At 38.5% G+C, this 18,262-nt stretch overlaps 1 protein-coding gene across 1 annotated transcript in view; it reads left to right on the top strand.

Annotated features, from left to right (window-relative positions):
* The window catches only part of tubgcp3 (tubulin gamma complex component 3), a 56,503-nt gene that overhangs the window by 6,896 nt on the left and 31,345 nt on the right, over nucleotides 1-18,262 (top strand). The window contains exons 3-9 of the mRNA XM_072578121.1: nucleotides 31-98; nucleotides 2,616-2,693; nucleotides 6,057-6,271; nucleotides 8,322-8,488; nucleotides 10,477-10,595; nucleotides 11,458-11,583; nucleotides 12,099-12,167. Of these exons, the coding sequence (XP_072434222.1) occupies nucleotides 31-98; nucleotides 2,616-2,693; nucleotides 6,057-6,271; nucleotides 8,322-8,488; nucleotides 10,477-10,595; nucleotides 11,458-11,583; nucleotides 12,099-12,167 (842 nt within the window). The remainder of the gene's footprint in view (nucleotides 1-30; nucleotides 99-2,615; nucleotides 2,694-6,056; nucleotides 6,272-8,321; nucleotides 8,489-10,476; nucleotides 10,596-11,457; nucleotides 11,584-12,098; nucleotides 12,168-18,262) is intronic.

Raw genomic sequence — 18,262 nt, 5'->3', positions numbered from 1 at the left:
ATTTCCCCATGACAATGTTTTGTCTTACAGTGGCAAGACAGAGGAGAGAGGCAGATGCTGCTTTATTTGCAGAGCTTCACCGTAAACTGCAATCACAGGTAAGATTTGGTTAGCTCTTACATAGAAGAAAACTAGTGACATCTTGAACTCCAGCATTTACAGTCTTTATCACCCTAAACTTCATTTCTTCTCTGGTTAATAACATTTTCTCATAACAGATCAAAACGAGCAATCTTTTTCCAATTTCCTGATCCTCCTGTCACTAAGCAGTTAATGCATTACATTTGGTTCTGACCCTAAACTGTTTGCACCTCTACAATTTCTGCTTGATCAGTAGATATCTGATATTAAAGTAACATTTCCCCTTTCTCTGTTCATCAAACAAATATATCATTCCTGTCTTTGTTGACCTACGTTGGTTCCAGATTCAGCAGCACCTCAATTTTAAAGCAACAATGGACATGATTTTCACTGTGCAGCAACTATAAAAGCAAGGCGGGAACAGCACCAACCCTTGTATATGGTCACCTTTGATCTCAAAAAGCTCTTTGATACTGTCAACAGCAAGAGATTATAGAGTATCCTTTGATATTTTCAAAACCTTGTCACCATTTTCTGCTTGTTCTATAAGAACATGCAAGTTATGATCCTAAACAATGCATCCACTGTCGACCCAGTTCACCTTCATATAAGGGTCAAGTTGTGTCATCGCACAATGCTCTTCACGACCTTCCTTGCTGCAATGCTTCATCTCACCACTTTTTCCTGTTGGAATCCACCTAATCTATAGAACAAACCAAAATCTGTTCAACCTCTGTAACCTGCTTGCAAGATCCAAGGTAATCTCATCCTCTGACATTAAATTCTCTGCATCTGCCAACATACATCATCAACATCTTCACCAGTGCTAAGAGAGCATGGGCCTTAAAGTGAACATTTATCAAACAAAGCCCCTGTACCTAACCTGTGAGATTTCTCTAATTAGTTTCTCAAATTTCTTCTCATATAGTTTCTCATTCTTGGCATCATTGAGTAAATCTGTATTTGTTTCCAGTGCTTTTTAATGTCATTTCCATAATGAAGCACCAGCACTACATAGTTTCTGATTGTGGCTGAACCAAGTCATTCATATACATTTTTCATCATGCCTTCTGCACTATTTGTACTCTGTGGCCCTATTAAAAACCAAATGCTATTGACCTCTGTGACTTTATTCTTCCAAAGAGTTACATTCTTGTATTATTAGGTCTCTTTGTTTGTCTATACCCTTCATTCCTCCATTGAGTGTATACTCTAACGTATTGATCTTCTTCTCACAGCCCTTTATCTCATGCTCATCCACATACCTACCATCTAGTGGTCCATTCTCTTAACCTGCTGATTATCGCACTAAACTCTTACACATTTCCTTGCTGCCAAACTCTCTACTTGAATAATCTTGAATGGCCTTGCAGCTTTTCTATTTGGAAAACCCCAGCCTCCTCCCTTTACTTCCCTTTCTTCCTTTAAAGACAAAAGTTGATGGTCTTTCCCATTACGTTAGGCATAAACATTTCCACCGATGCTACCGAGCCAACATTTTAAGATTTTACTTAGATTTCCAGCATTTGTAGAATTTTATTTTTGCATGTTATTTCAACACGTGACTATTTTGACACACACTCCTTACATTCTACTGTCCAGAAACTTGAGGTCATCTAAAACCCTTCCTGTTTTTGCTCTCATCAAATCCCTTCACCTGTCATCCCTTGGATCGCTAACCTAATTGAGCTTCCAGTTAAGCAGTGCATCAATTTTAAGAATTCTGATCCTTTCAGTGAAATTCCTAATTTCCTCACCCCTCACTATCTCTGTAATCTCCGATCTAGCCCTTAGATGTTATTGTGCTCTTGAACATCTCCAAATTTTATTTGCTTTGTCATTGGTGCTGTACCTTCAGCAGTTTGGGGTTCCCTCAGTATCAGCCTCCAGCTTTTTATTTGATCTTATAAAGTCAAGCTCTTTGACCAAGCTTTTGGCCATCTTCCCAAATTTGTTTTTGCATTAATCAATGCCAAGTTTTGCATTATAATGCTCTACCAAGGTGTCTTGGGATGTTTTATTACACTAATTTGTGTATATATAGTATCTTTTAATATTTACTCCCTCTTTGAGCATCCTGCAATCTCATGCTTCAGTATGGAAAATTATGCAATGAGTATATTTTTATGTCTGGGTATCGCTCAAGAAGAGCTCAGTGCCAAAAGTATGTCTGTCCCAAAGCTAATGACGTAATTTTTCTAAATGCATGTGCCCCATTAGCTTTATTTTTCCGCCTGTCAATGATATTTAGTTTCTTCCTCTTCTCAGCCACTCTCTAGTTGCAAATGTTTTTCTCTCTCTTATTTTTCCTTCCCAACTTTTCTTTTTAGTTTCTGTGAAGAATAGTTGGTATCTTGACCTCCTTCAAATGTCTGAATTACAACCTATATGGCGAATTATCATCTTGGGTAGAAGCGGCTGCAGTTATTCTGTTTCAACGTTTGGATGTGTTTTAGATTCCTTCTGCTTTATGATCTATCACTTCAACAAAAGTTGTCTTAGTTCATTTAACAGATATGTTCTGTTCCCCTTAGGGCATTATAAAAAACAGATGGGCTGTACTGTACCTCCTGCTAAGCCTGAGTGAGGATCCACGTAAACCCCAAAGCAAGGTATCAGTAAAGTTAACTTGGAATTGAAATTCTAAACACTAACACTTCAGGAAGCTATTAACAATCAGCTCAAACATCTTTTAAAACAGAAGAAATGGTTGATTTAAATCTTGGTACATGCTTAAGTAACAAGGTAAGGTCGCCATAGTCCCAGAGCGTCATAGGCCTCCTTCTCATTAGAGAGAGACAACTCGTGGTGGTATAACTTTGAGTCAACATATTTAAGGCAAGAGACGTCGTTGAGAAGGCCAAACTTGTATGGTAACCTAAGTCAGTGATTGAATTGAATCTGCACTATTCGCATCACTCTGCATCGGAAACCAGCCGACTGAGCTAACCAACCTCATATTATTCTAGGATTAGAACGTTCAGAATTGAATTGATTGCAACAGCTGATACTTTCAGTATAGGCTAGCCATTCTGCTCACTGGCTTATACAGCTGTTAATGCCCAGACCATCCTTCCTTCCATGCTTCTTCTTTAACCCTTCCAGTGTATGCTTTCTTCCTCATATACTTAGTTAAATGCATCTGTTGTTTGCCTCAGCTTTTCTTGCTGGAGGACACTTCATATTCTGACTATTCAGTGTATAGACATTTCTCCTGAAGGTGCTATTGGTTGTATTAGTGACCATCACGTATCTGACTTTTTTTGTATTCATGCCCTATTTGAGCTTCCTCTCTGTCTGCACAATCAAACATCTTCATAGCCACAAGGACTTTTATCAGGCCACTCCTCAAGTTGCTCACTTCTACAAAGAGTCCCAAGATGTTCAGTCTGTCCTGATAGGTTGAACATCTTAGTATCTTTTTTATGTTTAGAGTCAGGTTTCCCTCATATGTGAATTTATCCCTTTTATCCAGTTCTTTTTTTTTTGTTTGTTTTTTGCTGTCTTTTTATTTTATCCAATCTTCTGATCTGCACAGCCTTTGCTGAATTATACACTTTTTTAAAATTCAGTTTGAAACTAATCCTTGCGATTTGTGTGAATTAAGAAAGTTAAATTCCATCCCTAGAATCTTTTTCTCATTGGAATATATCTGCGCTGTTATTTCCCGTTAGGTAACCAATCCTGTTTTTTAAAAAAAAAGCAAAGTCCTCACATCCTGATGTAATTCATCTTCCGCTCCTAACAAAATTGGCTGCCAAGATAATCAATACTTTGATTTTAACTTTCCAATATTTCCTAGATTCTGAGCAGGTTCTAATTCTATATCCAAGCTAATATGTTAGCTACACACTTTAGCCCTTATTTTGTCTAATAGCATTATCAAGTGCCTTCTCAAAACCTAAATACAGTGCAGCCACAGGTACCTCTTCATCCAAGTTGCTTGAACTATGACAAAGCATTCTGAAAGTTAGCTCAGTTTGCCAGATGGCTGGTTGGTGATACAGAATGATTCCAACTGCATGGGTTCCATTCCCACACTGACTGAGGTTACCATGAAGTCGTTGTCTTCTCAACCTCTCCTCTTCCCCTAAAGCATGGTGATCCTCGGGTTAAAAGCACTATCAGTTGTCATTCTGAGAGCTGCCCTATGGTCTGGTAATTATTGTGACTTGATTTTTTCCTACATTATTAAACTGTTTATTCCACAGCTAGGTTTTCCCTTTAATTAAAAATTGGGAAGAGTGAAGCTATTGTTTTTGATCCTCAAACTTTTGGAGACCAACTCTATTCCTGTCCCTGCCAACAATGTGATTGTAAGACAGTTTACTCATGACTATAGAATTAGACTTTTTTTTTTAGATTAGGTTACTTACAGTGTGGAAACAGGCCCTTCGGCCCAGCAAGTCCACACCGACCCCACCGAAGTGCAACCCACCCAGACCCATTTCCCTATGCCTAACGCTACTTAAGACCACCAAAGATGAAGATATCCTTTTATTTAGATATTCAGCTTTGAGTATGTTTCATTCAAGTATATATTCATGTTATTTGTCTATGGTAAAAACATCTTGTTATTTTTAGCTGTGCATCTGCAGTTGCATATGTATGTTCATGGTTAGTCTTTGCCACTGAATAATTTAAAACTGCTGTGCTGCAATCAAAATTCCAAAATGGTAAAAGGGAAGCAGCTTCAATAGGATAGAATTCTTTAGTTTGGTCACAGTTGGCTGTTGATGGGTCCGTATATCAAAGGTTGAGAAAAGAACTGGACAGACGTTTCCAGTTGGTTCTGCCAAATTTCATTCGAGGGAGGCAGAGGAGATGACTGTCAACATTTAAGATGGGGATGGTACTGTACCTGTCACAAGTGGAGGTCATCTGACAAAGTGGGAGGTCAGTACTGGAGAGTTGAAAAGCAGAGATCCTAATACATTGAAGTTTTTTTTGAGTAAATGTCTCAGTATATGGAGATAGCACAAGTTTATCTGTATGGTGTTCCATTTTAGTCATGGTCATAGAGATCTACAGCACAGAGGCCCTTCGATCTATCATCTGCTCAGACGAAAAACAGCCATATAACTATTCTTATCTGATTTTCCAGCACTTGGTCCACATCCTTGTGTGCCTTGCCATCTATATACTTTTTAAATGGTATAACAGTTTCTGCTAATAACACCATTACAACTGAGTTCCAGATTCCCACCACCCTCCGGATAAAAAGGCTTTTGCTGACATCTCCTCTAAGCCTCTGTTCCTTCCCTTAAATTTATGTCCCTGAGTTTTGAACCCTCCATCAAAAGGAAACGTTTCATCCTCACGACTGTGTATGTCCCTCATAATTTTATACTTTTCAATCATGTCCCCTCTCCATCTCCTTCACTCTAAATAAAGCAGTCCTAGTCTTTCCAATCTTTCTTCTTAACTGAAACTCTGCAGCCCAGGCAACATCACGATAAATCTCCTCTGCACTGTCTCCAGTGCTATCATATCTGTCCGATAATAAAATAACGCACACAATGCTTACCTGTGGAATAACCAACATTTCTACAATTCCAGCATAAACTCCCTGTTTTTATGAGATTACATACAGCATGTACACAGCTACTGACTTTCTTTGACTTATGTTCAAACAGCTGAATAGAAAGGTCTGAGCTTAGATATTTGGTATTGAATTTATCCTAATATAATGATCTGATTGGCATTGATGGACTGTACGCAACAGTTGTTGTTTAACTTCTCTTGATATCTAAAACCTATATTCCAAGTCTATTCCCTATCTGAAGTTTTAAAGTTTAATGCACGACAGCTAATTCCATAATACACTTTATATCCTTTATGGCTGTGTACACATTCACTATAATGAGATTTTAAGTAATGTACTCTTTGGAAGCCAAGGTTGATTTGAATTTTATGTTAGCATTTTGTTATGCTATTGCCACCCTGTCTTAAGCTTGATCATTCTGATTTTTCAGGTTGCTAATTATGCAGCATTATTTGCTCAAGCATTGCCAAGAGATGCTCATTCTACCCCTTATTATTACTCAAGACCCCAGAGTCTGCCCCTATCTTATCCTGATAGAGCTCCCTCATCTCAGAGTGCTGGCAGCATTGGAAGCAGTGGAGTTGGTAGTCTTAGTGTGTATGGCTTAAATGGACCAACCCCAACTCCTCAGTCTTTATTACCTGGGTAAGTCACCTTCTGATCTGTAAATTAAAGTAAAATATGAATGTAAAATCCTTAAGGGCTACAATGCAATAATTTCTAATGTAGTGACAAGGACTCTTTGTAGACTAATGTAACTTGGGTTTGTGTTGTCTCATCTTGGGAGAACTGCTTTTTGGAGTTTTTCTAGTGCCCCTTGCAGGATGTTAATTGCTGACCAAGAACAGGAATTACTAAGCTTGTGAATTCCCAGTTGAATGTTTTTCTTGTCTGCCCTATTATGGGATGTGATGGCAGTGGTCAAAAGGAGTTACACATTATCTGATTTCCTCAAACAAAACTCTTGATTTTTTTTTTTATTTTTATCTTCATAAAAGTAGAGTTAATTCTCCAAGCTTTGTCTGGCTCATCTTGTACTGGAGGCTGTGAGATGGGCTGGGTGGGGTTAGTTGTGTAAAGTAAAGCAAGCTGTGACAGGCAGTACTTTCATAAAATAGATTAGATTAGATTAGACTAGACTAGACTACTTAGTGTGGAAACAGGCCCTTCGGCCCAACAAGTCCACACAGAGTCGCCGAAGCGCAACCCACACAGACCCATTCCACTACGTTTACGTCTTCACCTAACACTACGGACAATTTGGCATGGCCAATTCACCTAACCTGCACATTTTTGGATTGTGGGAGGAAACCGGAGCATCCAGAGGAAACACTGGGAGAATGTGCAAACTCCACACAGAGAGTCACCTGAGGCGGGAATTGAACCCAGAGGTCCCTGGTGCTGTGACGCAACGGTGCTAATCACTGTGCCACTATGGAGCTGCAAACCTCAAACCTTCACTCATTGGAGTGAACTCAGTCTAAAGGACTCTGCATGTTTTGGCACAATGGGAAAGTTAACTTTCAAATTGAACATTGTGTTTGGTCCTTTATGGTGGTTTCAGACACATCAACACATTCCATATGATGATGGTCTTAATGATTCCAAATGCTTTCAAGTAATATTCAAGTTTCGATTCCAGCTTATGTTTTACTTATGGGAAAAAGTGCCCATGAACCAGTAATCAATGTTAACTACAAACTGTTAGAAATACTTTCTGAACTTCTGATTAGGATTTTTAGTGATTCTTCTCCTTTTTCTATTGAATTGTCCTCTCTCAGCTCTTGTCATTTGTGCAGTTAAGCAGAGGTGCTTGAAAATGTGTGAGTTGGAGCATCAGTTTTGATGTTCCCATGTGAGTGTGTGCAAGTAAAGCAGAGTTTGATACAGAATACATCAACAGTCAATATTCCATTGGGTACATGGATGAGGTCAATGAAACAGAAAGGATATGGAATCATAGAATGCTTGCAGCACAAGGTTGCCATTAAACACAGCTTAGTTGTTCTGGCTCTATTTTAAGAGCAACTCAGCTTGTTGCTCTCCCACATTTACCCTTTGCCCTCCATTTTGTTTTCTCTTCACAAAATTATCCAAGAACCTTTTGAAAGCCACAATTGAATCTGGCTCAACCGCACTTTCAAACAATGTATTCCAGATCATAATTACTTGCAGTGTAATAACCTTTTTCCTCATGAAACCTTTGGGTGATTCACCATTCACGTTTAAATTGGTATCCTCTGGCTTTCGATCCTTCTCTCAATGAGAACAGTTCTATCTGCTCTGCCTGGACCCTCCTGAAGTTTGGACCAGTCCACCAAATCTGTTGTTCTCCTCCTCCTCTAAGTGGGCAGCTCTATTTTCTCCAATATTTCTTTATCGCTGAAATCCCATATTTTTGGAAGCGTTTTTGTAAATCTTTTCTGCATACCTTCTAATGCCTTCCTATCTTTGCTTTTTGGGTGACGATGCTATCCTGACTGCAAATCTTCTCCCACTGTCTGTCTGAAAGTTTTCATCACAAAACTTTTAAAATCTGGTGAATGTGTGTGGTCAGAAGCCCAAAGTAGTTTTCATGTAACTTCCCTGATACTGACCTGCGCAGTTATCACTGGCAAATAATATAATGGGTTCTAAATTGTGGCCAAGTCCTGTAAAATGTAAATTTTAATGAGGATGCTTGTATCTTAATCAGACAAACATACCAAACAACAGGAACGGCAGATACAGTGAGGCAGCAACTGGGATCACGATTTGCATGGGCTTTATCTGCTGCTCAACCTCCATTATCTACCTCAAAGGGCCTCCCTAGTTCCATTTCTCGCAATATGTCAAGAATGAGACGTGAAGGAGAACATGGATGTGAGTATTCAGTAGATTTCTTAATTTGCTACTCAACAGCCAACTTCTCAGCATGGGCAGAGGTTTTCTGAACAGTTATCCAGATTATCTAATTATTATCACTTTGGTGTTTATGGAACCTTGCTGTGTGCAAATTGCATTACAACAATATGACAACTCTTTAAAGTACTTCTTGGGCTGCCAAGCCCTGTGGAAAATCCTTTTTTTTAAAAAAAACCTTTCTTCTAGTGCTTATTCTATCGCTTGTATAAAAGCAAAAAATTGTGGATGCTGGAAATCTGAAATAAAAACAACATGCCGGAGAAGCTTAGCAAGTCTGGCAGTATCTTTAGGGAGAAAAACAATGTTAATGTTTTGAGTCGGTATGGCTCCTCTCCAGATTGAACAGCCATAGTCACTCAAAACGTTAACAGTTTCTCTCAACAGATACTATCGAACCTACTGAATTTCTCCAGCATTTTCTGTTTTTGATTAAGATGTTGCTCCGGGAATCCATTGTGAAGGATGAGATTTTGAATACTTGGAAATGTATGGTAAAATAGGGCAAAGACAGCATGGTTTCATCAAGGGTCATGCCCAACAAATCTGCTAGAATTGTTTGAGAAAGTAACAAGCAGGTTAGAGCAACGAGAGCCAATGAATGTTATCCTGGACTTCAAGAAAGCCTTTGACAAGGTGCTGCACAGGAGGCTACTCAGTAAGATAAGGACCTGTGGTGTCATACGCACAGTGTTAGCATGGATAGAAGCACGGCTATCTGGCAGAAAGCAGAGAATAGGGATCAAAAGGTCCTTCTCAGGATGGTAGCTGGTGACAAGTGAGGTTCTGCAAGGCTCAGTGGTAGGACCACAACTTTTCACTTTAAACGTTAGTAATTTACATGAAGGAACTGAGGGCATTCTGGCTAAGTTTGCAGGCGATGCAAAGATAGATAGAGGAACGGGTAGCTTTGAGGAGGGGGAGAGGCTGCAGAAGGATTTGGACAGCTTAGGAGAGTGGGCAAAGAAGCGACAGATTGTGTACAACATGGGAATGTGTGAGGTTATGCACTCTGGAAGGAAGAATAGTGGGATGGACTATTTTCTAAATGGGGAGAAAAGTGCAAAGAGGCTTGGGATATCTAGTCCAGGATTCTATCAAGGTAAACTTACAGGTTGAATCAGTACTTAGGAGAGACTCACGCCAGAGGGCTTAGCCTTAAAGTAAAGGGAAGACCTTTTAGAACTGATATAAAGAGAAACTTCTTCAGCCAGAGTGTGCTGAATCTATGGAATTCATTACCACAGAAAGCTGTGGAGGCCAGGTCTTTGAGTATATTTAAGACTGAGATAGGCTCTTGTGTATCAAGGGTCACAGAGACAAAGTGGGAGAACGGGGTTCAGAAACTTATCAGCCGTGATTGAATGGTAAAGTGGACTGAATGGTCTTATTTCTGCTCCTGTGTCTTATGGTCTTGCACCTACTGGGGTTGCTAATGATGAACTTGATCATTGTGGCCTGAAACACAGTGGCAGAACAGTTTTCTTCCAAGTCATTTGTCCTGCATAAGATATCGCTACTCACACATTTGAATATGTAGGCAACTATTTGACAACTTAAATCTATTTGACTATATGTTCAGTTAATTAGATAACTTCTGAGAACTGTTAGACGATGAGACTCAATGAATGTATCCAATAACCAATTAATTACCTTTGCTATATCAGCTGTTATAATGTAGAAAATGCTCCAGTCAACTTGCACAGATGTTTACTGCTCTCTGCCATGTGTTGGCAGTTGGTAATGTTTCTTGTTGAATCCACCTTATTGAAATTCCTCACATAGATTACCCTAGGCTGTATGTGTAATGCTGAAGGATATGTTACCTTGCTGAACCTTCCTGAGGCCATCATCACTCTGCCCTGTCATTTAACTGTAAATGCAGCCTGCTTTTTAAAAAAAAACAATTGCTTGAAGTCTCAGTCCTGATCTGTCGTGTTGTTTTTCAGCATCTTCAGAAGTGACAGAGGCAGCTCTGGTCAGAGATATTCTATATGTCCTGCAAGGAATTGATGGCAAATCTATTAAAATGTGTAATTCTGAAAACTGCTATAAAATTGATTCCAAGGTAATTGATCTTAATTGAAAATTTGGAGTAAATATAAATTCTTGCATGATATTTAGCATTTATATATTCAGCCACCTTTTCTTGTTCATTTTCTAATCTGTTAGTGAACAGAATATAGAATTCAGTGAATACATTTATTGAAGTGTTAAGAATCATAAGTTGTCTGGATTAGGAGAGATGTCATTTTTTTCAATGTCAATAGCCTGAAAGTATAGAGCATTGTTGATCTGCTTTCTTTACCAGTTACCAAAGAATTAGCTTGGTTGTCCAACCAGTTAATTGTTGCATATAAATAATCTACATCTAGATATATTTTCTTTCTGCCTTTCACCCATGCTTGGGCTGTCCTTGAGATTGTTTAAAATGGTTTGAAAATTTAGAAATTCTTGTAGAGAAAAAGTGGACTGATAATGCTTTAAATTTCTGGGATATTAACAACCTCAAACAGATGAGGCATTTATTCACTAAGGATAACGAATCTGTGGAATTCTTTAACCCCAACACCACCCCTGCGCCCACCCAGCCAAGAAGGCTGTTGAGGTTAGGTGGTTAACAGTGTTCAGGGCTGAGACAAGCAGATTTTAAATCAGTAAATGGAATTCAGGGTTATGGGGAAAAGGCATGAAAGTGGAGTTGATGATTATCAGGTCAGTCACAATCTCATTGAATAATGGAACAGACCTGATGGGCAGAAATGACTACCACTGTTCTGACTTTTTTTTAAAAAACATGACAGAACCTCTTAATATGCAATTAGCTTTGAAATATAATTGATTGCCGTACGGGAGAAAGCCAAATGTTTTCCACATCCGAAATGGTGCTGTGTTCAGTTAACATAGAATTTCTTTTTGGTTTTGTACAGATGGGGATATCAAAGTCTTTGAGGGATACTGCAAGTAGATTAGCAGAACTTGGATGGCTTCACAATAAAATAAGAAAGTACACTGACCAGAGATGCTTGGACCGTGCCTTTGGTCTTGTGGGTCAGGTATGTTGTACTCCTCTTGCAGCGTCTATACCCCTGAACAGACACATGTAAGCAAACAACTTGGAAAGGTTAAGGACTTGAGAGAGAGAAATGTATCCCTGAGGCATGAAGAGCTTTGCTCATCTTGGCAAAGTTTCAAGGTCTTTGCCAAGTTCTGTGTGCTTTCAATCCCCAGCTTGGCATTTGTTGGAAAGGCATTCCCATAGATGAAATGTTATTCATGAATCAATGAATTATTTGAGATCTATTTTAAATATTCCTGCTTGTTTAATTTTAATGTTTTGTCTGTTTGAGACACATTTTTGATTGTCAGTTTGTTTGAAATAAAAAAACATAATTCTGAAGCAATCAACATTTTTCTATCTGTAATTTTGAATATTTTAGACCTATATAAGATTCATCCTGACATGCTTTAATATTTACCATGACTAATTAGAAACTAATGTGTACTGTACACGAACAGAAAATAAATAATTATTCTTTTCAGCCTTTTATTCAAATTTTTATTTCTACAGAGCTTTTGTGCTTCCTTGCATCAGGAGTTGAAGGAATATTATAGATTGCTGTCTGTTTTGCATTCCCAGGTAAAAAAAAGTATATTACTTCTCTAACACTTCACCAGTTACTCATACTTCCAAGCTGCATCTTTACATTTGAGCTTGTCAGTTCTGTGTGTGTATTTCTACTCGTTACAAATCTACCTTATCTATATGGCAGCCCTGGCTGAGTAAATTTAAATGACCACCTGTCACTTAAGTTTCAAGCTTACTGTCTCAGTGTCTGTTGTGCTTGTGTGTTCACTTGTTTGACTGTGTTTTTGTCTTTAAGTATAGTATTCTGTAAATTGAAACCATTTTCTTTGTGTGAAAGTGGATCATGTTAGCAGGACAGAATTGTTAACTTTACTACTGTTAGAATTGCCTTAGAGACAGGCATGTTAATGGAGACATCTGAACATCCTGTAATTAACTAAAAAACATTGCACCACAAGTTTTCTCATTTTTAAACAAATTCAAACTTGACTGTAGGTAAAGAGAAATGAAGCAAACCAGGCACCACAACTTAGTACAATTCTTTCCAAAATAGAATGTTATAAACTCAGTTCTACTTTTTACTGCTACCTCCAAAAAGAGTTCCCATACATCTTCATAAATTTTACAAGCATGTTGAAGGTCCATTCACTTTTTTTAGAACCAATCTGCACCCCGTTGGTATTCACTCTGAATTATTCGCAATGTTCCAACTACTCTCCAAAGTACAGGTTATGTGGGGATCATTCCAGTAAATTTTGACTAAGCAACCATCCATTGTTTATTTGAAAATCTCATGACTGCAACTCTTCAGCTAGTTGTCTTGGCTTTGGCATGCAAAGGCCACTTTTTTCCTCATCTTTTCTCGCAGCTTCTGTACAGCTGTTTCTAAGCTGACAGCTAATTATCTTTCAATATGATGACCACTGTAGGTTTTCATGCAGTGAAGAAGAAAGTTAGGCCTCACCATTTTGTTCCCGGGCCAGAAGATTCCCAGCTCCACCAAATCAGGCCTTGAAATATGGCTGCCCAGATGCCTCATTTATTGCGAATCATGCCAGGCGGACCTCGGGAGGCTTCCATATTGCGAGACTGGTTCGGTAGAAAACTTGGCTTGGGGCTCCACCACTGTGACCAAAAATAAAAGAATACAGTATAAAATATTCCTCCTAGTTCTCACTCCGCCTCAACTCCATACACCACCACCTCACCCCATTCATTCTAACCCATGCTCTCAACCCGGCCCCATATACCCCCATGCCAACTTAATGCCTATTTCCACTCCCTGCACTTTTCCTTTAACTTACTGTATCAACCAGCTTTATTATTCATGGGATATGGGCATCACTGGCTGGGCCAGCATTTATTGCACATTTCCTAGTTAACCTTTGTAAGGTGCTGATGCGTAACCTTCTTGAACTACTGCAGTTCATTTATTATATTAAATCCAACTGCTATTAGAGACAGAGAGAGGTGCAGCATTTTGTATATATCTTGACAGTAGAAGGCATAAGTTACATAGCAGAAATGGAGGTAACCTAGGCATTAATATGACTGAGGAAAGTGGTATCAGAGTAGTAGTTCTGGAGAGCTTTAAGGCACTAAAATACAATTTTTTTAGCAATAGATGCCCTATATCGACAGTAATGGGCGATCTACACTAGTCATAAGTTTCCAATATTTCCCAGATTCTGGAGTGGTCACAATATATTGGAAGTTAGCAAGATGGCATTGCTATTCAAGAAAGGGGAAGGAGGAATAACAGCAAATTATAGGCCAGATACCCTGATATCTATTGTCCAGAAATTGATGGAATCTTGTTAAGAAACTCCTAATAATGCTCTTTGACCAGCAAAATATTACAAGTCAACATTATTCATAAAGGGGAAACCTTGTTCAATAAATTGGAGCTATTTGAGGATTCAACTAGTAGGAGAGTTAAAGGGGGGCTAGTAGCATACCTGGATTTCAAGAAAAAGTATTTAATGTGCCACAAAAGATTAATATGTAAAATAAAGGCTGAGGAGTTTGGGGTGAGATATTAGCATGGACAGGAAGCAGAGAGTAGGAGTAATTGAGGCATTTTCAAGTATGTATGCTGTGAGAAGTAGAATGTTGCAAGGATCAGTGCTGGAGGTTTCCTCTACTTACAATCTATATTTATGTCTTGGATGAAGAGGCGGAAGGCTTGGTACAGGTACAAAGTTAGGTGAGAATGCAAGTTGGAAGAGACTGCATAAAGAGTTGGACAGATTGAGTGAGTGGGCACAAGGTGTCAGATGGAATATAATGTGGAAAAATATGAAGTGGTAAGAAGAGACTAGCAAAATCGTTTTTAAAAGGTGTGAAACTATGAATGATAGTCATTTTCACAAAGACTTGGGTGTACTCTTATAAGAACTTTATTATTTGCTGTCAGATAATGGTGTTCCAATGAGGATATTTGGTATTAGTGAAAATGTGGTGTGAGAATGGAACAAGAAAAATCCACCAAGATGATGCCCAAGGCTAGCTTTATTGTGAGAGCAGGGACCTCTCCATTGGCCTGCTTGAGGAGCAAGTATTAGCCCTCAAATCGTCAGTGTAGTTATTTGGGCATGCTAAATGCAACAGGCATAAGTCAAATCAAACTAGGTCTGTTTCCGTGCAACAGTTATTTGATGTAGCTGCATTATGGAGTGATCATGCGGCAGCAAAAGTCCAAGAATGCTCAGAGACTGAAATCTTTTGACAATGTCTGGTCTGTTTCCAATTATTCTCCATCTGACAGTGGCCAAAACATGAGTGCCATTAAGACATGGTGGCAACCTGTATGAACCATGCATGAATTTTGATATGTCCTGCAGCCAAACTATGGAATTGGAAAGTTCAAAAACAGTTCCAGCGTAAATTACAGCAGGTTAGGCAGTGTGATACCAGCATGAAAGGCTGGTGGAATGAAATTCAACCTTGCGGTGATTTTCAAAAGTAAAACCATGACAAAACACAAGTTCGCTGCAATTTTGTGCATGTCCACAATGATTGAATGGATGAAGATGAAGTGAATTTGTCAATCAGTGATACATGAAGTCGGTATCCTGATGGCCTATTCAATGAATACAGCTTAATAAACAAAAAGAAATAATCTGGAAATAATCAACTGTTCACTTGGCATCTTCAAGAGAAGCGGAGTTGACATTTCAGATTGACCTTTCATCAGATTTGAGGAAAAATTGAAATGTAGGGGTTTTAAAGCCAGTGTAAGGGAATATCTGTTATGGTGTGGAGTGAAATATATGATAGATGGAATCACACAATTTCTGAGGTGCAAGCCGAATGCGTGATAATTGATCTAGTAAGAAAACAAAGGTCATCCAAATGAGGCATGACAGCGACATAACATGAATGTAATGTGAAAGAACAAAGAAAGGAACACGCAGCAAAACAATACACACCATTCACAATGGAAGCAAGAGTTCTAGTCGATAGTTGTTGAACATTACATTGAATCTGGAAGGCTGGAAAGTGATGAGACAAAAGGCAAGGTACTGCTCTTCAAGCTTGTGTTGAGCTTTATTGAAACAATAGCAGCCCGTGGACAGGAATATCAGTCAGAGAGGGAACAAGGTGGAATATTAAAATGGCAAGTTGCAAGAAATTCAGGGTATTGTTCACTGACTAAATAAATGTATTGCACAAAACAGTCACTCAGTCTGTATTTGGTCTACCCAATGTAGAAGAAAGACCACAAGCAGTGAATAAACGCACTAAATTGGAAGAATCAGAGTATTACTCTGGACAATGTTCAAGTCCCATTTACTTGATCAAGTCAAAAGGTGTCTGCAGACAAAATATCCAAATCGCTGCAAAACGAATGGGTCTGGCTTTAAAAGTTTAATCTTTGTGTGTCTCAGCAAGGTTTTCAAGGTTCATATTTGCACCAAATGGAATGGGTAGATGCTGGATGGAGGAAAAAAAACCTTCACAAATGAAAATAAAATGTGTTGCCCCACTTGATGTTTTCTGTGATTTTCTTTTTCCCATCAAGCTACAGTGATAGCATCAAATTGCTCAAAATGTTGGATAACCCACTTGGTAGATGATTTGTTGTGAAGAGATGATTTTGGAAGTGAAAGTGCCAAACTGATCCACAGTGGGATTCTAATAACAATGCTGTAGTTGTGATTCAGAATGAATTTGAACTCTGCGTCAAATGATTAGTTTGGTTTTTAAAATAGTTTGATTGAAGTTAATTCTTTTAGAATTAATTCATCCATAAAAATAATATTTATTTAATTTGAATGACCAGTATATTTTCTCTTCACGTTTCAAAATGGTGACCTCCTAAACTAATACTGGCAGTTCATATTTTGTACTTAACATAAGTTGCCTCCCATTTATGGAAGGGGAATTTGAGGCTTGACTATCAAATTAAGCAGTGCGGTGTATTGTATTTCCTTACCTGGGTTTACTGTGTATTTTCCCCACATTAATTGCCATTTACAACTTCATAACTTAATTCCTGATGAAGAGCTTATGCTTATGCTCGAAACGTCAATTCTCCTGCTCCTCTGATGTTGTCTTACCGGCTGTGCTATTCCAGCACCACACTCTTCGACTCTGATATCCAGCATCAGCAGTCCTCACCTTCCCGTTCCTGCATAACCTATCCAGGTTGCTTTCAACTTTGCCTGCCTTTTCATTGCTGTTGACCATCTCCCTGCAAAAGGTCCTTCGCTACCGGTAGATTCTGGCATTCAGCATTTAGAGGACAAGAGTTACTTGTTATACAGTGGAAAAAGCAAAATACTGTCTCAGTATAACAGAACAATTTGAAACATCAAATATTTATCATTAGAATGGAAATAGATTAAAGATGCAGTAAGTCACAGATGCATTTTCAAGGTTTAAGGCCATGATCGTTGCTTATAAGACGGTAATGGTTAGTCTGTGGCTGACAAATAACCGCAATATAATTCCATTAAATGCTTCCCTGTTTTATTTGTAGATTAACAATTCTGGTTAAAGCTATGGAAAGATGTTTTTCTCATTTAACTTTGTAATTTGATCTATTGATGGCTCAAATCCCTTGTTGTAGAACTTTAGAGGTTACGATGAGGACTAGATATCTTTAATATTGCAGGCGATGCTGTGCTTTTACATGTTGAGTTTTCTCATTGACAGTCTGTCAGATCTTTTAACAACAACGTGAATTTATATTGTGCCTTTAACATGTCTCAACCATATAGCCAAAGTTATATTAATTATAGCTCTGGTGTTGTGAAGCTTAGTGGAAATTCAAACTGAATTTCATCCACCTATCATCTCTAACTTTTTTGGGGGGAAATAATTGAGTTTGAAAGGATGAAAATTATGGATTGTGTTGCTGAAAACTTGCAGAATTGGAAAAATGTCAAAGGGCAGTAGCTATACTCATTGAACTTTGGGAAAAAAACTGACAAGAGAAAGGAAAGGAAAATGTAGGTAATTGAAGTTCTGGAAAAGAATGAGTTGAAATATGGGTTAGGAGTCCTAATTTGAAATTATTCACAAGGAAGGAAAGGGAGCCTGCATTGTGAACAACTGTTTTTTTTTCTTGAATTATGCCCAGAGTTAACATATGAGGTATCTCACATTTCAGCTTTGGGGGCAGTGATCTTCTATGCCTTGCGTTCATAAACAATTTGTGGGGAAGTGCAGGTTTGACAGTGTTGTGGAAATGTCTAATTGAATGGATCATGTGTTTTGAAAGTTTCTTTCACTGTGGAATATATCTTTGCTGAGAGTTGAAATCTCCCTAAGTCCTCATCAGTGCTTCTCAACTGTCTTGTCTTTGCATTTATTTTCCATTCCACTTTGACCAACTCAATCTCATGCCTTTTGCAAGTGCCTTTATTTAAGATTAAGCTACTAGTTTCAAACTCCCATTTCTCTGCTTCAAGAAGAAGGTGAAATTCTATCACAGAATCATAAGAGTTTTACAGTTGTTTGTTCCTGTTGCTTTTGTTGCCATCTATCTGTGTCATTGGCAAACCTGGATTTATGGCACCCTACACTGTCATCTTAGCTGTTCATAAACACGGTCAATGGTTGAACCATCAACAGAAATCCCTGTGTGACACCAAACCTGCCGCCCCACCCAACCAAAAAAAACCCCAGAAACATCTGGA

Source organism: Chiloscyllium punctatum, chromosome 9 (assembly GCF_047496795.1).
Source record: "Chiloscyllium punctatum isolate Juve2018m chromosome 9, sChiPun1.3, whole genome shotgun sequence".
NCBI lineage: Eukaryota > Metazoa > Chordata > Chondrichthyes > Orectolobiformes > Hemiscylliidae > Chiloscyllium > Chiloscyllium punctatum.
This window is presented reverse-complemented; position numbering and strand designations above follow the sequence as displayed.